Below are 23785 nucleotides of genomic sequence, written 5' to 3'. Positions count from 1 at the left end.
AGCACATGGGGGAATACAAAGGGGTGGAGAAGGAAGAAGGGGTCGTCTTATACGGCGAGTATAACACAAAACTCTATTTTTTAACTAAAAGTTGGGGGGTCGTCTTATACGCCCAGTCGTCCTATACGCCGGCAAATACGGTACAAAGATCTGATGTTATGTTAAATAATATTAGGACAAAATGTTTGTAAATGGATCTTGTAGTGGTTTAACAGCTGCTTCTAGAAGTTGATAACGTGTCAGTTCCAATATATTGAGTCTTAAAACAACCAATAGCGCAGCATAAAAATACATAAATACATTATTTTTTTGCAACAAATACTGATAATTCTCAATTGCCCACAAACACTGACAATTCTCAGTGCTTGTTGGAATAAAATAATTTATTTTTATATTTTTATGTTGGTCCGCTGGTTTTGTTTGTGGACTGGATCGTACAGATTTTGCAGATCACTTGCCTATCTGTTTTTTTAGTTCCAATATATTTACGAATAGGAGTTACCTCTCTTTCTATGAAGTCATTCTTTAGAACTGTAATTTTTACTTCATATTGTGAGAAATGTGAATTTTGTGAGGCGGTTAGACCAGCAGTTGCACTGGAAGGTGTAAGAAGGACAGGCCTAGTGGTGCTCACATTCTAGTGCTCCTTTTCAATGGACACTATGGTTTGAAACATAGTGACTTTGCTGTTGATGTTTCTCTCTCTGGCAGAGAGAGATGGAGTCCTGAAATCCATGTGAGCACAGAATATAAAGAAATAGAGGGACTTCACAGTGTGGAAAGCAGCACACAACTCCTCTCTCCATCCTTCTCTTTCCATCTCTTTTCTGTGTAAGGCTTTTTCTCCTTTTAAGTATTTTGCTGGTAACCTGGGATACATAATCAGCAAGGCTATAGCTGTAAGCAGCTGTTAGGATGGAAAGCTGATCCCCCCCCCCCCCCAGGCAGTTCAGATAATCTGCTCTATACAGGAGACAAAACCTGTTCTATACATATCAGAGAAGGTCAGCAGGATTTGGGACTACCCACCCAGGGACTTTGGCAAATAATCCAGACCATTATGAGGTACTCTATAGACTTCCCAGACAGACACAATATTTATAACAGTGACTGAACCTGAGCTTAGATCTGCTGTCCCCCTGGAAAAAAAATTTTTGAGGCAGAGAGCCAGGAAGCCTCCATTAAACTGGTGGAAACCCCGAACAGGGTCAGTGTTAGATATACTAGGATACAGGGCAGAAACTAAGGAAGGAGCTCAGTCAGTGCAAAGAAGACTAATGCATGACTTCAGGGCCATTACTCAGCCCCTAGTGAATCTGGAGCTCCAAATGATGACCTAGCCTGACCCCATCTGTCTCTAAAGCTAAACTTTCCAATATTCAAGAAACCGGTTGAGGTAGCTGAATACCATAAGATACATTTTCTTCTACACTGCAAGTTTCTACAAGGATTCCATGCGGTTTACAATAAGATTTCTAATTAGCTGTCAGGAACATGGACATTACAAGTTCGAAGATGTAGAGTTGTCTTTCCATTTTGAATTAGAGGTTTGAGTAGTTATCTTTTGAGTCAGATAATCAGTTAGTCAGTTAGTTTTTCAGCTGAATATTGACCAAACTTAACTATTCAAAACTTAGTTGGTTATTTAGGAATGTTATTTATATGACTGAAATGAGGCAGACAAATGTAGCTGATTAGCAAACTATGTATGAATAAAGCTCTGCACAGTAATTTTATGCCAGGAAATTGTGGCCAGACTGTGGGGGAGGGGATTGGAAACTGGTTAGAAAGCAGAATGTAACACATGAATCTTATATCCCCCTTGATGATAATTCCAGATAAATTTGGTCTGGTTTGCCTTTCTTATTATTTATGATCTAACACAAGTTATTGTAGTAGTTGCTCCTTGAGTTTTTTTAGTTTCTTACACCCTAGTTAGAATCTGCCCTAACACTGTAATTTGCCATATATGATAATGGATGGATGGGCAGACTAGATGGGCCATTTGGCCTTTATCTGCCATCATGTTTCTATGATGATGGGAGGAAAGATTCTCCCATTGCATTCACAGCAGCTAGAAGGTTTTCCATGCTTAGACCCCACTCTCCTTCCTGTAGATATCACCTTCCTCTATAAATCATCAGTGCAATGACAGTATATAGCATGGGCCAAGAGATTATGGCTACTTTTATAATGTAAGCACCATTAATCCCACTCATTGGTATTACTGTTGTGTAAAGGCTGAGACGCCCTCCTCTGGGAGCTTTGATTGTTTTCTTTACAACAAATTCAGCCTCTGTAAGGAGAGAGCTGGATTTACTTTGTCAGTAATGCCACTAGGCCATGGGAGAGCAGAAGGGACATGGTAGTGAAGGGGGGAGGGGGGGTATGGTGGTAAAGGGACATTCCAGGAGACATTACTGTGAAAGGATGTTGTCTCCTTCAGAGGTGACATTCTTTCTTAAGTGTTCTTAGGTCTTAATAGCTCTGCCCCGGTGGGCCCATCCCTTTAAGCTACAAGGACAGGCTGATGGAGAATTACAGTACGCCAGCATGCTCCTGCACCTTTAAGAAGTTGGGTGGGGAGCAGTTTTCACTGCTCTTTCTTGGTTTTTATCGGTTCTCTGGTGGGCAGTTTGGGTGAAGAAAACCAACATTACTGTTGCTTGTACTATGGCAATTTGTAAGGGAAGATTCCACTGCTGTTTTTAAAAAAACAAGCAAAAGGATTCCGGTTAAATTCAAGTATTGTTCAAATATAATTTTCTCTTCCAGTTATATATGCAAGGAATAATCTAATTCAGGTGTATTTCAATGATTGATGATTTCCAAGCATCCCTCTAGGGTTCCTGTCTAAGGAAACACATGATTTCAGGGCTCCAGTGCAATTACAGTGTCACACATGCACTCATTTTTAGTGCATCAGTGAGAATTGCTCTGCTCCTGACCTGGATTTCTTCTTCTGTAGCCTGGAGTCTTAAGTGTGATGGAAAATGGACCTGAGCGAGGGAACTGCCACAGCAGCAGAGTCCAAATGGTAAGGTCTATTTATTTTCCCATGTGCCTAATAGTGCGTTCAGGCCTTGCAGATGGACTATTTCTATACAGGAGAATGCACACACTAAGGAGCTGAATTGGCACAAGTTTGAAATTTGTGACCTGTTGTGCCAGCTGTCAAGGAACTAGCCACTATCTATTTGCACATCCTTCTTGAACAGGAACCCCCAAATTCTATACATAGCACCCAAATAATGATGCTGACTAGAACAGCACTCAGCGTAATTCTACAAGGTGCACATATCTGTATAGAATCACGTTAAGGGAGAAATTCTATATAGGACACCAGTGTTCCCGCTAAGCTGCGTTGGCCTGCGCTCGCGCACAAAATATTACATCGCAGCGCAAAGTTTCTCTTCACAGCGCACACACGCGTCGGTAAGGTAAGGGGACGCATTGGGGGGATTGCACTTCCCCACAATTGCCATGCTTCGGTTCCTCTTCTTCCTTCCTTCCTCCCCCCCCCCCCCCCGCGGGACCCTGCGGCACCATCAACTCTTACTCCCTCTAATGTCGGCCCTGCAGCTCCAGACTTCCTCGCACCTTCTCCCCTCCCCCTTTGGATCGCTATTATTTTAAATGTTATAGCCGCGGAGCTGTATCCATCAGTGGAGATGTCTAACCTCGGCCTGCCCCGGAACTCTTACTGCAACAGTGACTTCCTGTTCCTGCCTAGACGGGCGTCTGCTGCAGTAAGAGTTCCGGGGCAGGCCGAGGTTAGACATCTCCACTGATGGATACAGCTCCGCGGCTATAACATTTAAAATAATAGCGATCCAAAGGGGGAGGGGAGAAGGTGCGAGGAAGTCTGGAGCTGCAGGGCCGACATTAGAGGGAGTAAGAGTTGATGGTGCCGCAGGGTCCCGCGGGGGGGGGGGGGGAGGAAGGAAGGAAGAAGAGGAACCGAAGCATGGCAATTGTGGGGAAGTGCAGAGCTGCAGGGAAGAGTGTTGCGGTACCCAGCTGGAGGGAGAAGGAAGATGAGGGAGGGAATTAAAGGAGATGCCAGGGCTTGGAGCGTAGGAGGAAGGTATGCCAGTCTAAGGGAAAAGGAAGGGGGAGATGTGAGAGCATGGAGGGGGAGCGAAAGATGGAAGAAAAGGAAAGGAGAGAGATGCCAGAGAATCAGGGAAGGGGAGATACCAGACTATGAGGAGAGGTGTGGGAGAGGGAAGGCGAGGAGAGAGATGCCAGACCAATGGGGTGAAAGGAGAGATGGAAGGGGGAGGCATACAGTTTCTGGAAGGGGCATAGAAGGAGAGAAGATGCCATATAGGGGAAGAGAGACGGCAGACAGTGGATGGAAGGAAGAGAGTTACAAGAAGATGAGGAAAGGAGAAACCACAGAAGACAAAGGTAGAAAAAAATTTCTATTTATTTATTGCTTTAGGAGACATGTGTCACTGTTTCTGTGAAGCATTGTATGCAGAGTCCAGCTTCTTGCTGGTTCAATTTAACCTTTGTCTATGTATTTTTATTTTATCCCCCCTTTTACAAAACTGTGAAGCGTTTTTAGCACCAGCCTTGGTGGTAGCAGCTCTGATGCTCAGAATTTTATGAGCATCAGAGCTGTTACCTCCGTAGCTAAAATCCACACTACAGTTTTGTAAAAGAGGGAGGGGTTAGTTTGTGATTACATATTCCTTACTAGGCGAAGGTGTTTTCTGTGTTCTGTGTGTTCGAAAGACATGGTTTTCTGTTAGGATTGACGGTGTAGGATTGATCTGTGCTGGTCTGGCTTGTTTAGTTTTACAATGGGTGTATTGATGTACTGCTCACTGCAATATGTAAGATGCTGCCTTTTCCTAGGTACTCATGTGTGACGTGTGGTTTGTTACTAAAAATCATGTTTTTCTTACAGATGGGGGGGGTGCCAAAAAATGATGGGCCCCGGATGTTACATATGCTAGGTACGCCACTGTATGTAAAGATACCAGAAAGCTGGCGTAGCAAAAACTTCTAAGTTTTGAGTATTTAACCCTCCCACAATCTCACGGGCACTCGTTTCAAGTTTATTGAGATTTTGATTTAAACGCAATATCAAATATTTTCAATGCGTATAACAAAAATAAATTTGGGGAAATAAATAAAACCATTTGAACCAGTGTTCCCGCTAAGCTGCGCTGGCGTGCGCTGGCGCACAAAATATTACATCGCAGCGCACACGTTTCTCGTCACAGCGCACGATCGGAAGAGGCGTACGGCAGATGGCAGGGCGGCGAGAGGAGAATCGGGCGAGTTGGCTCATAACTTGCTGGCGCCCGATATTTTTGGCTCACGGTGAAAAAAGTTTGCTCACAACACCCGCCCGCTTAGAGGGAACACTGGACACCAGTCTCAGCAGTGCCTATGTGTCCTATATAGAATCCAGCATCCTATATAGATGCCTAACCGCCCCCGATTCTCTAACCGGCGTCCATGTCACTGGTTAGAGAATCACGTTGCCGCTGAGCTGATTGCAGTAAGGGAAAATCCCTGCCGTGATCAGCTCAGCAGCCACGGCAGGAAACCCCCCAGCCACGAAGTCAGCTGGCAGAAGGGATGCCTAGTCCCTCCCGCCGGAACACCCCCCCCCCCCGCAGATCAACGGCAGGAGGGATGCCCAGTCTTTTAAGTGCACCTATTTAGGCCAGTTAAAACTGGGCCTAAATGCCATATTCTATAACAATCCCCCTCTTTTACTAGCCGATTTAGCGTGCGCTAAATGCTAACGCGTCCATAGAATATAATGGACGCGTTAGCATTTAGTGCACGCTAAATCGGCTAGCGCATCTTAGTAAAAGGACCCCATGTGCATAACTTTTAGGAATGCCCACAATCCAACCATGCCCCTCCTTTGACCAGGCCCCCTTTTTGAATTCGCAGACTAGAATTGGCGCATAATTTTTATAGAATCACATCTTCCAAGCTGAGCCTATAATTTTTGATTAGTGCCAATTAGCCTCAAAGATGAGTTGTTAATTGCCAATTATCAGCATTGATTAGGCTAATTAAGTTGTGCTTGCAAATTGGTTGTACACACAATGGCCAATCAGGGTCTTCCTTAGATTCCTCCCTAAGGAAGTCCCTGATTGGCTGAGGTGCCCCAGGCCCCTCCAAAGGGAGGAGCCTGAGGTGCCTCAGCCAATCAGGGCCTTAGGCATCAGATGATGCGCCGGGGCGGGGCCTAAGGCTGCTATTGGGCAGCGGCAGCCCCGGGGAGCAGGAGCAGGAAGACTTTACTCCTGCTCCTGAAGATTGTCGTAGGAGCAGGAGGGTCTGGGCACCCCTCCTGCTCCCAACTATTGCAAAGGTACTGGGGTGGGCGGGCCGAGCCCGACCGCCTGGTCAGACCAGAGGTAGGCCCAAGGGTGGGAGGACTAGGAGCAGGAGGGACTGAGCACCCCTCCTGCTCCCAACTTTTTTGTGCTGGGGTGGGCTGTGCAGGTTGGGGGGGGGGGGGTCGTGCTTGATGGGCGTGTTTTTATGAGGGGGTACTTTTTTTTTGACAGGCTTGCCTGTCTTTTTTATTCATTTTTTTATGGGGCAGATATTTTGCGAGTGTAACACATGCCAAATATCTGTACCATGGAAAAAAATGAATAAAAAAGACAGGCAAGCCTGTCAAAAAGCCTGCAGACCTAACGGTAACTCAGTTAACGACAGGTCTGCAGCAGTCGGGTTTGGCAATAGTAAAACTCGACCCAAAATAGTCAAGCAATTGTTAGTGAATCAATCACTTGACTATTTTGCATGGGGTTTTACTAATTTGCATGGGAGGATCGCTACAGGCTTTAGTGAATCGGGTGGAAATCGGGATGGAAATCTGGTCGTTAAGGGCTCGCAAACCGATCGGTACATGATCGGTTTGCTTTATGAATCTAGCCCTTAGTGAGGGATAGGTAGGTTTTGCAGGACTTCAAGGAACCTGCCTGCCCCTACCACCCCCTACTGGCAGCAATGCAGTTGGAGGACACCTGCTTAGAGGGAGCAATGCTTGAGCAATCAATGTAGTCTTTAGTTTATTTGAAATGTTATTATACCACTTTACATCTCAGAATAGTAAAACCAAAGTGATATACGTCAAAAATAAATAATGTAACACAAAACAAGAAAAAAGAAAGTTATAGTAATCTCAGTAGAATCAAAGAAGATGAGAAAAGGAAATTATGACTTTAAAATGTGAATTGCAGATCACTAATGTGCCATTTCTGTACTGGTTCAGTATCTCCAAAAGGACAGAAATACAAGCAGGTTTTTTAGTGCAGCTTTGACTGTGGTTCTGCTAGGTGTTGGTGGGTTTTCTTATTTTTTTTTTTTAATCCTTCTAATGATATTTAAAAATGAGGTGACTGCTGACAGGTTTTTGTGGTTTCCTGAATAGTGACACCATGGGAAAAGGGGCAGGCTCACTGTACTTCCTTCATTCAGTTTTACAGCTGTTTATGACTTCAGGAAAGTGACTATGAACATCTGGAGAGGGATAATAATGGTCTTACATGTTGTAATGATTCTAACAGCAGCTAGCCTGAAAAGGCATCAGGAAAGTAGCTGAGACTTTCCCCTGGGGATTCCAGAGATTCATTGTTTAGAAAGTAGGATTTGAATATTATGATTCATTAAAGGTGACACTGTTGAGCTATAGATTTTTTTCAATCTCAAAGTTAGTGCATGAAATCCCCTGGATGCTTGTCTGTTTCCTCAGGACAGCTAGCAAGCCTCAGGTGGTACAACTTGGCTTGCTGTTGAATTAAATCACCATTTCTGCAGAGAGAGAGAGCAGCCACAGTAACCAGTATTCATATTTTTCTCTGTATGGCAGCACTGGTGGTTGAGAGTGCTGTGGTTTTAACAGAAGATGTAGGCATCCTGCTATGGTAATGGTTGTATAACATGAACATTTTCATGATGGAGTCAGGTGGAAGATTCTTAATTCCCCCTAGTCCAGGGGTGCCCACACTTTATGGGCTTGCGAGCTACTTTTATAATGACTAAGTCAAAATGATCTACCAACAATAAAATTTTAAAAAAACACAAAGCACACTGAAAGGCAGAGAAAATGTTAATTATTCATATTCCGGGTTTTTTCAAAGAGGTCACAGCAGATGACTATGCAATGTCACCTCAGTAACAAAATACAAAAATAGACAAATACACCCCCTCCCTTTTTACTAAACCACAATAGTAGGTTTTAGCACAGGGAGTTACGCTGAACGCCTCGTGCTGCTCTCAATGCTCATAGGCTCCCTGCGCTAAAAAACACTATTGCGGTTTAGTAAAAGGGAGCCATAGTGCAAAATATAGACAGCGGATATAAATTCTCAAAACCGACACATTTTGATCACTAAATTGAAAATAAAATCATTTTTCCTACCTTTGCTGTTTGGTGATTTCATGAGTCTCTGGTTGCACTTTCTTCTTCTGACTGTGCATCCAATCTTTCTTCCTTTCTTTCAGCCTCCTGTATGTTTCCTCTCCTCCAAACTTCATTCCCTCCCCCAACTTTTTCTTTCTGTCTCCCTGTTCCCCCTTCTTTCTGTCTCCCTGTCTGCCCCCTTTCTTTCTCCGTGCCCTCCCCCAAGCCACTCGGTTTGCTGCCACCGCCATCGGGGAACAGCCCCCAAGCCACCGCCGTCCCAAGCTTTCCCTGCAGAAGCGTCGCGCTGACCAGCATTCCGCTCCCTGACGTAGGAGAGGAAGTTCCAGGCCAACAAGGCATTTCTTCTCATTCCATCCAGCCTGAGCCCCATCTCTCCTTGATCCAGCATTTCCCTTCTGTGTCTGTCAGAATTACCATTCCACCTATTTTCCAGCATCACCTTTCTTTGTGTCCATCTCACCTATATCCCTATCTCACCACTTTTTCAGAATCTTCATTTGTCTCTGTCCTTGTCTTTACCCCATGTTCACCATTTGCCCTTTCAATGTCTTTATCTCCCCCCACACACACTTTTTCAGCATTACTTCTATGTCTCTATTTCACCTCCTCTTCATGTCCCCTCTGTATCTCTATCCTTATTCAGTAGGTCCTGCTTACTCTTTCTCTTCTTTGTGTCACTATCTCCATTTTCAGCTTTCCCCCCTTTTCCTTTGTTAATGCACCCTGTAGCCAGAATCTTTCCACCCTCCCTCCACTCCGGCCCAGCCCAGTATGAAATATTTCCTTTTGTTTCCCTCCCCTCTCTCTTTCTCTCTCTCTTCTGCTCCCTCACCCACGAGTCCTGCATCTGGCCCTCTCCCTTCTACCTGCACCTGGCAACACCCCTCTGCTCCGCGGCTCTCTTCAGCAACTCGTCAGCAGCGGTGATCAAGACAAGCTGCCGACATCGAGGCCTTCCCTCTACGAGTCCCGCCTTTGTGGAAAAAGGAAGTTGAAACAAGCGGGACTCGCAGAGGGTAGGCCCCGACGTCAAAAGCTTGTGTCGATCGCTGCTACTGAGTTGCCGAAGAGAGCCGCGGAGCAGGGGGTGTGGCCGGAAGCAGGTAGAAGGGAGAGGGCTGCTGGAAGAGGTAGAAGTTCCGGAGTATGACACCGACCCGAGCCAGGATGAATTCTTTTTCAGGCTGTTGCTGCTGCCGCCGCCACGCCACCTCGCGCCCCCCCCCCCCGAAATGACAAAAACAGCCTAATGCCCGGCGTCGGCGTCTTTGACGTCGGGGAGAGGAAGGCTGATAGGCCCGGTAGATTGGGGCGGCAACACGAGTCTATCACAGAGCCCGGGATGGGCTCTGCGATCGACTCACGTTGCCTTCCTGAGCTACCGGTTGATCGCGATCGACGCGTTGGGCATCCCTGCCCTAGTCTATACTCCAAAAACTGAGAAGAGACTCCCCATTCAGATCTTGCTCATAAGGCCCAAATGCTGATCCTTTTTTATAACTGGTCATCCATCCTCTGCCGCAGCCCAGAGAAGCTGCAATGAAAAATTCATAGTGGGGCCTAATTTGAGGTTGGCTTGGTCCATGGCTCATCTAGAGGTTGATGGCAGGCCTGCAGTCAAAGCAAAATATGAGGTTCTGTCTGCCACAGAAACTCAAAGAACCATCAGCACTTACGTAACCTGCAGGAAGTATAAGTAGTTTTTAATACTTGTATTTGCTAGATTTTCACTGCTATTCAGCACCATGGTCAGTTCCTGTGAAGACTACAGATTGCCTCATAATCACACCATACTCAGGGCTAGATTCTCAAAAATTTGCGTTAAAAACCAATTGGCCACTCTCGCAGCCGTTATAGTAGCGATTTCAAAAAAGTGAGTCATTCTCCACAAAACACCCATTCAAATGAGGTTGGCGGAGAGTAGCAAAGATTCACCTCTGTTACAAAAAGCACACTGGCTATCAATCTCGCATAGAATAATCTATAAAATCGCACTGATAACCTTTAAAATCCAACAAACTAACGCACCAATATTTCTGGATTGTCTTCTAATATCATATTTTCCAGTCAGGAACAGAACAACATCTGTTGACTATCTCTTCTTTAAAAGTAATAGGTACTAGGAGATCTACTATCTTTTCGGTTATAGCACACCAGATCTGGAACAACTTACCAATTTACTTACGTGGTGAATCCTCATTAGAAAAATTGAAAAGCTCTTTAAAAAGTTACTTGTATAGGGACACATTTGAGACATAGATAGCATAATTCTTCTATCATTAAGGCATATGCTCTAATAATCTCCTTTACCTCTTTTCCACGTTTTCCATGTTAAGCTATGCTTTCAAGATTAATTTCTATTACTCTCCATTTGTTTTTCCCCTAAATGTATCTCTATTTTCTTTAAAGATTGTAGTTCACCCTCCTTTCCTTTTGTACTGGTAATTATTTGTATGTATACACTGTGGTGCTCATAATCGAAAGAGAAATACATCCAAAAACCGGCCTAAGTCGGCACTTGGATGAACATTTCTCAAACACGTCCAAGTGCCGATACTAAAAATGGGTTTTGGATGTATTTCTAAATGACCTAGGCCTTCATAGTGCCGCTGAACGACCAAAGCTAAATGGGGCATTTCGGGAGGAGTGTCGAGGGCGGGAGTTGGGCAGGATGTGGGCCAGCTTAAACTTAGTCATACAGCATGTATAACCGAAAGTTATACAGCCCACGATCGACGGAACTTGGGCGTTGTGACTTAGACCATGAAAAACATGGTCTAAGTCACAAAAACCCACCTAAACTCACCAGATAAGCACTGAAAACACATAATACAGACCCCCACACACTACCCCACTGATCACCGACCTCCCCCATAAAAATATTAATCACATCTTTAAAATTCAGCCTCCAGACCATCATCACCTGGCCGCCTGGCATAGGAAAGCCTAGTCGTCCAGCACAGAGGCAGCTTAAGTCGTCTTGGGGGTGGGTTAGGGACCCATAGAGAGGAGGACCCATGCCCATAAGCCCCTGTAATCACTGCATTGATACTTAAACATGTGCACTGCCCTGTACACCCCAAAACCCTTTTTTACTGGCATATAAGTAAGTGGCTTCTGCAGCCATAAGGGCTATTGGGGTGGTAGATAAGTGTGTCTAGGGGATTCTGGAGGTGGTTTGGGGGGGCTCACCGTAACCTATAAGGGAGCTGTAGGGAGGAGAAGACATGGCACCCTTTTTGTGAAGTTCACAGCAGTGCCCTGTAAGGTACCCCACTATTTAGGTGGCATGTCTGGGTGTACAGTCCATCACTTTGCAGACCCCTCCCACGTCCAACAGGGCTTGTTCTAGGCGTTTTGGTCTTGGACGGAAAGTTGGACGAAAATGTGGTATAAAGATGGATGATTTAGCGGCTTGGACAATCAGATCGGCATGACGTATAATTAGACGATTTTGGAAACGAAAAAAAAGTTGGACGTATTTTTACTTTGGACAACTTGCAAGATGGACGTAAATTGACTTAGACGTCCCTTTCGATTATGCCCCTCTGTATGTTTATTTGTATATAGTTGTTTTATTGCTTGTTTCCCAATTTTAAATTGTCATACGCATTGAAGTATTTGACATTGCGTGTACAACAAATTTTTAATAAACTTGAAACTTAAATTTGCATGTGCCCATCACTGGTGATAGCGATGTGCACATGTGAAGAATAAACACAACCTCCCCAAAATACAACAACAAATTGAGCCACTGAAATCAAGCAACCCTCCAACTGACAGCAGGAGAGATGCCCACTCTCTCCCACCGCAAAGCAATACACCCTTCTGGCAACAGAAGAGATGCCCACTCTCTCCTGCCACCAAGCAACACACAACCTGACCCCCCCCCAGCAGCAGGAGAGATGCCCACTCCCTCCTGCCACCAAGTAACTGCATCCCTCGGCAGTGGGAGTGATGCATCCAGCCAGCCATCTAAGTAAGGTAAGGGGGAGAGGATGGGGATCATTGGAAGCACGGGGTGCGGGGGTGTTACATGGTGGCACGAGAGAGTGGGCATCTGTCCCGCTGCCAAGGAAGTGGGGGGGTGTCAAGTTATGTGTTGCTTGGTGGCAGGAGAGAGTGGGCATCTCTCCTACTGCCGAGGGGGTGTTGGGGGGATGTTGCTTGGTGGGAGGGACTAGGCATCTCTACCACTGCGGGGGGGGGGAGGTATTAGTGTTGGCATCATGGCAGGAGAGAGTGGGCATCTCTCCTGTTGAACTTCAATTTTAAAAAAAAATTATTATTATTTTAATTTGCTTGGGGGGGCTTAGCAGTGTCAGGTGATCATGCGACATGGCAGGAGAGAGTGGGCATCTCTCCTACCAATCTTCAATTTGTTTTTGTTTCTTTATTATTATTTTAATTTGCCTGGGGGGGGGGAAGTCTGAGCTGTCAAACCTTACTTTCCTCGCAGTGCCTGAGCCAGTCAGTGCTCAGGCACTGATCAGAAAATAAGGCAAAAACACCTCAGAATCATCGGTAAATTTTGGCTGCAAATGTGGCACAACGAGGTTACAAATCCCTTGATGATTATAGAGAATCGCTCAGAGTGATCATTTTAATATTAATGACCTCGTTGTACTACATTTGCATGGCAATATCGGAGACTGCTAGAAAACTCGGAAAAGACCTCGCTAAGCCATTTTGATAATCCGCGCTAAAATACATGCTCGCTAAACTGGCTGGAACCGGTTTAATGAGCACGTTAAAGGCAGATTTTAATTTTGAAATCTGCCCCTCAATCAGGGGTTCTCAACCCAGCCCTTGGGACACACCAATCCAATCAAGTTCAGGATATCTGCAGTGAATATACCTGAGATAAATTTGCATGCATGGTTTCCATTGTATGCAAATCTACCTCGTGCATATTAATTGGGAATATCTTGAAAGCCAGACTGACTTATTGTGTACCAAGGACTGGATTGAATTTCCCTGTTCTAAATTGAGGGCTAGATTTACAAATGTGCACTACCACCTTAGTGTGGTAACACTGCTAATACACATGCAGAGTTTAAAGCTCAATTTTTTTTAATCTATGCGGATGACATTACTATAGTCATTCCACTAACTTGCTTTACATCAGAGTTTATAAATTCTCTATCAATTATTTTAAATCAGGTTGAACTTTGGATGTCTGCTTTTAGATTACAGTTAAACTCAGAAAAAACTAAATTTTTCTTAGCAGCTCCTAATGATGAAATCAAGGAAACTACGATACATGTGAATGGGATGGATTATTATATTGAACAATCCTTAAAAATATTAGGAGTTACTCTAGATAAACATTTTACATTGGAGAAACATTCTGACTTAGTATTTAAGAAGAGTATCTCGGTACTTTGGAAACTCTGCACTATAAAAAAGTACTTAGAAGATGCCTCCTTTCGTCTGTTAGTACAATCTTCCATTCTGAGTATTCTTGATTATTGCAACCTCATATATCTGGGCGCCTTTAAGAAAATTATCAGAAAATTGAGGATGGTTCAGAATATGGCCGTCTGTCTTATTTTTGGCCTGACGAAATGGGAACATGTTAACCCCTTCTATCAAAAACTACATTGGTTGCCATTGGAATCCAGGGTTCTGTTCAAGTTCTCATGCATCTGCTACAAAACAGTATTTGGTATGTCACCGAGTTATCTCAACCCCCACTTCACTTTGAATTATAACAATAAGACCTCTCGAAGAATACATTTGTTTGCTTTTCCCTCATTAAAATTATGTCATTATAAAAGGTTCTTTGAAAGAACCTTTTCTTTTCAGGCGACCAAACTAAATTCATGGCTCGCCAAAATTGTGTTAGATGCCTCTTCTTATCTTGATTTTAGGAAAGTAGATAAAAACTCAATTATTTAACAGGATGAGTTCTTAACATATTTTATTATTTTAATCTTTTATTCTTTTAAGATTGTTGTACCCTCTTTATATGGCATGGATGTATTTTTCTTATATTATATGCATATAACTTGTTGATCTTCAATGATTTACATTGTTTGTATTACAGTTAATTGTTTTGAACCGCCTAGAACTTTTTGGGTATGGCGGTATATAAAATAAAATAATAATTATTATTATTCTTCCCTGGCAATATCCCAAAATGTGGCACACAACACATCTCCTCTTGTATTTTAATAGCAGATATCTGGGAGTAACCCTGGGTCTGACTTTTCCCTCTGTAAGGGAACCCCCAGCATATCTCTTCCCTTAGTAAATAACTCTGAAGCCCGTTTCTTCTTCTACTTTTTTTTTTTTTTTAGTAATCCCTTGGCTGTCGCTTTAGAGTAATATCCACTGGTCTTCCTTCTCTTCTTAGAGCATGCCTGACACCTTTCTTCAGTGAGTTGCCCCTTGGTGAATAGTTCCCACCCTGTTTCTTTTCCACGTCAAGTGTCCAGCTGTCTGACTACTCATCTATTAACCCCTAACATGAAGCAGTAAGCAACCTTTAGTTTGCCCTTTCTTGTGACAGCTCACAGCTTCATTTTATGGCTAGCCTCAGGCCTGCTTCTTCCTGTATGAGAAAGTGTTTTGTCTGCCTCCCATCCCTCACCTTCTTGACTGGATATCTCAAGCATGCTTCCTCCCTCCCCTCCCCATTTTCCAAGTAGCCTCCTGGCCAGCCTCTTCCTTCACTAGAGATTGCTGAAAATGAAAAATAATAATGAGTAGAAAGTGAAAAATAATATTAATGAGTAGAAAGAGGAAGAATAACCAGCAGAAGAAGGAAAGTGTTGATGCCCCTATATAGGTCATTGGTGAGGCTACACTTGGAGTATTGTGTCCAGTTTTGGAGGTCATATCTGCTGAAGGATATAAAAAGACTTGAAGTGGTCCAGAGGAAGGTGATGAAAATGGTAAGGAGTTTGAACCAAAAGAAGTATGAGAAGAGACTGGAAGACCTAAATATGTATACTCTGGAGGAGAGAAGAGACAGGGGAGATATGATACAGACATTTAAAAACTTGAAAGGTATTAATATAGAGCCAAATCTATTCCAGAGAAGAGAAAATGGTAAAACCAGAGGGCATAATTTGAGGTTGCAGGGAGGAAGACTCAGGAGCAATGTTAGAAAATTATTTTTCATAGAGTGGGTGGTAGATGCCTGGAATGCCCACTTGAGGGACATAGTGGAGAGGAAAACGGTGATGATATTCAAAAAAGCGTAGATAAACATAGAGGATCTCTAATTAGAAAACAAAGGATGTAAATTAAAGAACTAAGGTCAGTACTGGACAGACTTGCATGGTCTGTGTCCCATATATGGTGATTTGGTGTAGGATGGGCTGGGGAGGGCATCGATGGGAACTCTAGTAACTTGGATAATGAGAATGTTACTGGCCAGACTTTATGGTAGATATCCTGCAAACAGGATGGTTGGATAAGCTGGAGTGAGCTTGGACGGCAACTTCAACATTTGGAACCCAAGACAATACTAGGTGGACTTTAGTCTATGACCCAGAAATATCAAAGAAGAAACAAGTTAATTTAATCATGTATTTGTAATGGGTATAACTAATGGGCAGACTGGATGGACTGTTCATTTACTGCCGTTCATTTATTGCCATCATTTACTATATTACTATGAGTAAAATTAAAATCATTCCCCCCAATATTCGGACCACAGGAAATCACCAGCAATGTCCTGTGGTTTGTGGTGATCCTGGAAATTCAGTGCTGACGCTGCTGATTCTGGTTTGATCCCTACACTTGGTCTTCCACTCTCTGGGTCAGCTGCGGATAGTGATGCCACAGAGGTAGGGTTCACAGACATGGTGAGGAAGGAGTCCTGAGTATTGCTTAAAGGTGATGCATGAAGGACAATTCTATAAACTAGGGTTCTGATATTCAGCCATCAGCAGACAGCACTTTTGCTGTTCACAGTCAGCATTAAACCCAAATATTTCCTGCTGGCCCATATCCAGCCACTGGCATTGAATATCTTGGTGATTTTTTTTGGCCACTAAAAAGTTAACTAGTTAAGCTGATATTCAGAACTAACTAGTTAACTTGTTTTTATATATCTCTGGACCGCACAATTTAAATTTCTTGGCAGTTCACTGGAGAACATACATACAAGGGTTCTTCAAAAAGTTTCCGCAATTCATATTTTCGCGGGAAATGGATGGGGTGAAAGAAGTGGTAAGAAGGCATGTTGTAGAATGCTATGTGACTAGTCAGTCAGGCAAGCCGGCTCACCTTGAAGGTAGTGATGTAATTTGCTTTTGAGATGCGTATTTAATAAACAGTATTAAAAAAATAAAAGTGTGGAAACTTTTTGAAGATCCCTTGTAATGAACAAAACATAAATATAGTAATCTGCTTGAAGCTTCTTCCTGTAGGTGTTTCATATTCAAAACTGGGTGCGTTAATCATTTTGGCTGTTCAGAGCATGCCGTGCTGCTGTTAATTATGCTGTTCTCTGTTAACAGTTAAAGGCAGAACTGCTATTTATGCGATCAGACTTAAGCGCTAAACTTATCCAGTTAGATGCCGAATATCCGTGCCTAACCAGATAAGTCTTGCGATATAGCCAGTTTAGTGGTAGGCGAATATTCAGCATGAGATAACCAGTTATCTTCTACTGAATATTTGCGGTTGGCCACCAAAATGCTATTTAACTGATCAGTGACTATTTCTGACCGGCTAAATAACGCAGAATTTTGGGGAGCGGTGTCTGCATTTATACACACCCATGTAAGCGCACCTAAGTGCTGTTCTACAATGACACATGTAACTTACATAGCAAGGGATACAAGGGAGATATATATAGACCAGGCTCTTAATTCAGCATTAAAGGGTTGATATTTAAAATGATTTAACTGGCCAGAAATGGCTCCTGGATGGTTAAATCACCTGTTCAGGGCTAACAATTATGATGCCGCTGTACAGGACCATGGTGAGGCCTCACTTGGAGTACTGCGTTCAATTCTGGAGACCTCACTACCGGAAGGATGTGCAGAGAATCGAGTCGGTTCAGCGAATGGCCACAAAGATGGTCTGGGGGCTCAAGGATCTCACGTATGAAGAAAGACTGAATAAACTGAGGCTGTACTCACTTGAGGAACGAAGAGAGAGGGGTGATATGATTGAAACGTTTAAGTACATCACGGGCCGTATCGAGTCGGAAGAAGATATCTTCTACCTCATGGGACCCTCGACCACCAGGGGGCATCCGCTAAAAATCAGGGGAGGGAAGTTCCATAGCGACTCCAGAAAATACTTCTTCACTGAAAGAGTGGTGGATCATTGGAACAAACTCCCACTGCAGGTGATTGAGGCCAACAGCGTGTCGGACTTTAAGAGAAGGTGGGATATTCACAGGGGATCCCTAGGGGAGTGAAATCAGAGGGCGGGTATTTGGAGTGGGCAGACTTGGTGGGCTATAGCCCTTTTCTGCCGTCTTTTTCTATGTTTCTATGTTTCTAACCAGTTAGCACCATTGAAAATGTCTGGTTAGCATCCAACTCAAAATCAGCTATTTGGGGAGTATTCTGGGAGTAAAGTTGGCACTTGATCAGTTAAGTGCCAATATTCAGCACTTAACCGTCCAGGTTTATTGCATATATAGGACTCCATAAAAGCCAGTCCTATGTTTTTGCAGTAACCCACAGCTAGTCAGACTGAATATTGTACTTAACTGGATATATGTTAGCCAATTCTGGAAACCTGGACATTCAATACCAGTGCCCAGACATGACCCGGCATTGAATTTCTGGGTTTAACACCAGTGGCAGTCGGCAAATTGCTGATCACCATCAGCTAAATATCAGGTCTATACTGTGACAGCTAAACCAGGTCTATGGCTAGTGTACCTGTGAACCCCTAAATAGGTAAGGCACACTGATATTGAGTTATTTGGGTGTTCTGTAACAGAATCTGGGTGCTCTCAATGCACAACTTCAGTGCAACCAGTTATAGAATTGTCCCTTCAGTGTCCAGATTCAGAATTCTGGAAGGAATCCTCATGCATGGCTTCTAGCCACAATTTTCATGGTAGTGATCACACTAGGGCCTCGATGCTCAAAAGCTTACCTTACAAGTAAGACTGGTTGTATGTAGTCAGTCTTACTTGTAAGGCAGCTCAGCTTCCGATGCTCAAAAGGGTTCTCAGGAGTTTCTACCAATTGTAGTAGCAGCCACCGAGAACCCTATGCAAATATATTACAAGGAGCTCATTAGTATTTAAATGAGCACTTCCGACAACAAGGGTAAAGAGGGGGGGAGGCGGCAAGGGGGGAAAAGGTTTAGCTTTATGAGTTTTAAGGGTATATATATGAAAAGTAGTGTTTCTCAGAAATTGTTGTTATATGAAATGTACCTTGTTGATGGCGGGTGGGGGGGTGGGGTTGTGTCTATGTGTAGACTTTGTTTTCTTTGTGTCCTTTGTACATTATCATATGTGTTATTTTCTATTTCAGGGAAAGTCTTCAAAAAAATTATAAATAAATAAAAAGAGCACTTCTTGTAATGCTCAGAAGGGAATGCCCACCTAATACTGGGCAAAATTTTCCAGCAGGTGTGGAGCTGTTGGTAACTGTTTGTGTGTGTATTGTGCATGTCCCACACCTACGGTCAGAACACAGCTGTTAGACTTGGGACACACACTCACACAACACATGCACAACAGCTACATCTATATCAAGCATGTGAAACAAACAAACAAAAAACCCTAGAAAAAATAAATCTTGTGGAACTCTGACAATCAGGAACTCTACTGGGCCTGCACAGAAGAACTATACCTACTGCTTAGCTCTTCTGTGCAGGCACCAGGCACAATTCCTCCCCCTTTCTCTGGGATACTCAACACAAATATTGTGCATATGATTTGCATGCTATGTATGCTGAGTATGCCCTGGAAAATCTAAATCACTTCCAAATTGGTATTTTTTATTGAGTTGCCGGAGCTTTGAGAATCTCCCACTATGTGTGTTTGAGGAGTGAACAAGGGGGATATAAAAGGGAACAGTCCTTGGATAATTGTGAATGATGAGGTTGTATCTCATTCCAGGTTTTGTTAGAACTGAAAATATGTAGATGTGGGAGGAAAGCTCTGGGTCAACTCTCCTTCATCTCCTTCTTCCCACACCCTCATTATCACCAGAGTAGACTGCATGAATTTTTTTTTTTGTGGCTCACTTCACTCATGTTTCTTTTGTTGTGGTTTTTTTTTTTTCCTTTTTGCATCTGTGCTTGACCCAAAAAGTAAGTATAACAACCAACCAGACAATCCTACAAGATCTAGGACTGGATATTTTTTGTACATTTACAGACTTTTCCCTGGATTCTATATATGGCGCCCAAATTTGGACATCTGTATTTGAGTGTGGATCCAAGATGTGCATACAAATTGGTTAACAAGCCATTAACTATTAATTAATTGACATTAGTAATCAATTATTGAAGTTAATTGTGCTAATTTGGATTTGCACATGCATCTGCCTGCACACTGTTTTATAACACCGGGCAGAAGAAAACCAACCAAGGTGACTGATTGGTGTTCAGTCTCGTTTATTGAATCTAAAGACTCGACACAGTCATGTTTCGGCCCCAAATGGGCCTGCCTCAGGAGTCTGGATGTATGATGAGATGATTATTTATGTGGGTACTCAGACTTCAATTGATAAACTGTGTTTACATATATATACTCTGAATCCTTGAAGCTAACGAACGGCAACAAAATAATACTCCTCTGTACCCGCCTTCGATATGCACTGCTCTCAGTGTAACAACGAATGAGATTGAACACCAGTCAGTCACCAGTTGTTTTTCTTCTGCTTTCATGTTCTGTGAAGGTAGCATCTCCTGCAATTTCTGTGTTATAACACCGGGCACCTATATCTCATGGTGCACAAATCAAAAGGTATCATGGGCATGGGAGGAGCATGGGCAGCTCAGGGGCATTCTGTGTTATACAAAGTGCCATTAAGGCACCCGAACGCATGACTTAGGCACCAGCATTTCTACCAGATTATAGCTGGTGTAAATGTTAGCGCCCAAATTTAGGAGCAGGAATTGGCACTATTGACAATTTTTAAGGCGGTATTTCAAATTTTATTTTATTTTTTTTAATTCTTTATTGATTTTTAATCAAAAACAGTGTCATACAAATGAAAGAACAAAAGATATTCCACATATTACACTATTATCTATACAGGTAACATCAAAAGGTATTTCAAATTTTAATAAACTTGGAAGCTATTGTTCAGGGCACCCTTAATAGAATTTTTTTCCAGCACTAATTTTTTGACCGCCATTTACTGAATCTGACCCATATTGTATAGATAAGGGGTGAAGGGTTTCTCTAGCCTGTGCAGGATATAAGTGCCACTGAGCCCAGAGCCACTCTGCTCTCTATTTATTCAATTTTCTATACCGTTCTCCCAGGGGAGCTCAGAACGGTTTACATGAATTTATTCAGGTACTCAAGCATTTTCCCTGTCTGTCCCGGCAGGCTCACAATCTATCTAATGTACCTGGGGCAATGGGGGGGTTAAGTGATTTGCCCAGGGTTACAAGGAGCAGCGTGGGTTTGAGCATGGTGCTGAGGCTGTAGCTTTAACCACTGTGCCACACAAAGAACCACAAAAGGTGAAACCAATGTACTAGATCAAGTTTATTCTAGCATATAAATGGCAAAGGCTGTGCTGAAATGACAAACGGTGAAGCTGGCAAGCTCATCAGCAACCGTCTGTATAGATGCAGTGGGTTATATAGCATGGAAACCCACAGATGGAGTAAGTTGTAACAAGGAGATCCCACACGGTCCTTGTTTCAGCTAATGAATAAAAGGCACAAAGAGAAGAATCCAAAGGAGCTGCAGTAAACATGAAACAACCAACAACAACAAAAAAAAAATACTGCAGAAACGATGTACAGAATGCCAAGTCTTTATTAATAAATGTAGTTTTGCTCAATGGGGGTCCACTTTTGTGGCAAGGGAGTGAGGACCCAACAAGGACCGTGTTTCGGTAAGCACACCTTCCTCAGGGGTCCAGATGGTTCTTTTATGGTCTACAAAGATATGCAAAAGATCCAAAACTCGTGGGCAAGTGGGGGTGCCTTGGAAAGAAGTGTATCAGTCGGTGGCTGATAGGCAAAGTCAAGGTGTGTTTACCGAAACACACACCGTATTGGGTCCTCGTTCCCTTGCCACAAAAGTGGACCACATTGAGCAAAATGACGTTTATTAATAAAGACTTGGCATTCTGTGCATTGTTTCTGCAATATTTTTTTGGTTTTCAACTAATGAATAGCCATCCTCAGGGGTCCAATACTGTTCAGTCAGCGGGGTAAGAACAAAACAGCTAAAATAACCATGTCAGTAGCTGCCTTTCCCTCTTCACGGTTGTGTAGGGTCTTCCTTATTACAACTTCCTCCATCTGTGGGTCTCCATGCTATAACCCAGACTGTTGCTGTATGAGCTTGCCAGCTTCACTGTTTGTCATTTTGGCATATCCTTTGCTATTTTATATGTCAGAATATGTGCTTGATCCAGTACATCAGTTCCACCTTTTGTTTTTGTTTTGCGGTTTCTCCTATTTTTTTCTGGAACATTGAGGGTTTTTTTTGATTGCTATTGATATAACCATTGACATGGCTGAACAGACAAATACAACCAAAATCATAAATTGAGCAGGTTCATATCATTATTGTGAAAAGGGCAGATTATAGTTATTGCTGTCTTGCTAGAAACTTATTAATCATGGAAGGGCATGAATCTCTAAACTGGGACAACAATGATAAGCATAGCTGCGCTCTATCTAATGCCCCATAGCATTCAGTGATGACATCTGGAAGAGTATGCTGACATAGTGCTCCAAATTGTTGTGATTTAATGCCTTGCAGTGGTGCTGCTGTAGAGCCTCCCTGCCTTTACAAATGGAGCTCCCCATGACACATACTATGTTTCACATTGTATACTGTGATACAAAACACAGGGGGGGAAAACCCATGGGGAAACAGTAGAGATCGTACAAGTAGGGTCGGAACTGTACACATCAACTGGGGATATATCAAACAAGTAAATCTTTGTTTAAAAATATTAAAATAACACTCTCTGATATGTCGTGCACCCAACACAGTCCGTGTTTCGGCTAAAAAGCCTACTTCAGGTGTAAAATTGACATCCAGCAGGTGGCATTCTCATAACATCAAACACCAGTTTGAGCAACGAGACCAGTACAATGAGGGGAAGTCCCTTTGAAAAGTAGAATAACTGTGTAAGCTCTAAACACTGTCGGGAAACGCTGAGAAGATTGTGATATAGTGTCAGTATACAATGTGACAATGTGTGCTGATGGTGCTTCCTGTTGTTCAAGGACATGAAGGTTTAGGGCAGTCTCAGGGAGATTTTGTGCCAGTATTGGTGTGTATATTAGGATTTGTTGTGTGTACATGAATCTCTGTACACCCCATGTTATACAGATAGTTTTCTTAGGATTATGTGTGAGCAACTTCTGCAAATTTTCATAGTTCATAGTTTATTAAAATTTGATAAAATGCTTCTTCTGGAATACAAAGCATTGTACATTAAAATTTTAAATATAAATAGGGAACAAATAACAAATAATAAACATAGACCTTCCAAGACTGACATACTTAGTTGGGATTGCGACATGAGAACAATAGGAAAAAAGGGAGGAACAATAATTTATTAAGAAAAAGCACATAAAAATGAGGTACAGTCGAGAAGATGTGACAGGTTAAGTGATAATAAAGTAAATATATATATATATGATAAATCAATTGTAGGCATCTTTAAAAAGAAAGCATTTTAAACTACTTTTGAATTTATCCATCAAAAGATTTTCCTCATATTCCTGTAGGAGAAGACCTAAAGATACTAGAAAAATGTCATGTTTATATCTCACTATTTCTGCTAACATGCGACCAAAATTAATTTTGCTTTTTTTTTTTTTTTTTTAAATCAGAAACAGAATATTGATTATTATAAGAAAGAGGTAAGTTTCCAAATGGCTGAATATGCTGCTGTCTGAATTTTTATGTGAATTGTCAGAATCCCAGGGTCAGTGGAGGAAGTGTGCTCAAAGCATTTGCAGGATCCCTCTGTTGGGGAAATTAACATGCTCTATGTATTATTAAGATCCTTGAGTTAGGGGAGAAGGAATGCTCAGAGCATCATCAGGATTACAGGGTCAGAGGAAGAGTGTGCTCTGATCATCACCAGAATCTTAAGATCAGGGGGAGGAAATGTGCTATGATCATCATCAGGATCCTGAAGTCAAGGGAGAAAATATGGTTAGAGCATCATCAGGATCCCAGAGACAGAAGAGGAATAGTACTCTGATCATCATCAGGATCCT

At 42.8% G+C, this 23785-nt stretch overlaps 1 protein-coding gene across 2 annotated transcripts in view; it reads left to right on the top strand.

Moving 5' to 3' along the window:
- Positions 1 to 23785, top strand: part of RGS11 (regulator of G protein signaling 11) — a 172294-nt gene that overhangs the window by 71792 nt on the left and 76717 nt on the right. Inside the window, exons 9-10 of one of the 2 annotated variants that reach the window (XM_033962575.1) lie at positions 2969 to 3037; positions 23399 to 23422. In XM_033962575.1, coding sequence (XP_033818466.1) covers positions 2969 to 3037; positions 23399 to 23422 — 93 coding nt within the window. Of the gene's footprint in view, positions 1 to 2968; positions 3038 to 23392; positions 23423 to 23785 lie in introns of both variants that reach the window. The other variant, XM_033962574.1, reaches the window with a different exon arrangement.

This window comes from Geotrypetes seraphini, chromosome 11 (genome assembly GCF_902459505.1).
Source record: "Geotrypetes seraphini chromosome 11, aGeoSer1.1, whole genome shotgun sequence".
Taxonomy (NCBI): domain Eukaryota; kingdom Metazoa; phylum Chordata; class Amphibia; order Gymnophiona; family Dermophiidae; genus Geotrypetes; species Geotrypetes seraphini.
This window is presented reverse-complemented; position numbering and strand designations above follow the sequence as displayed.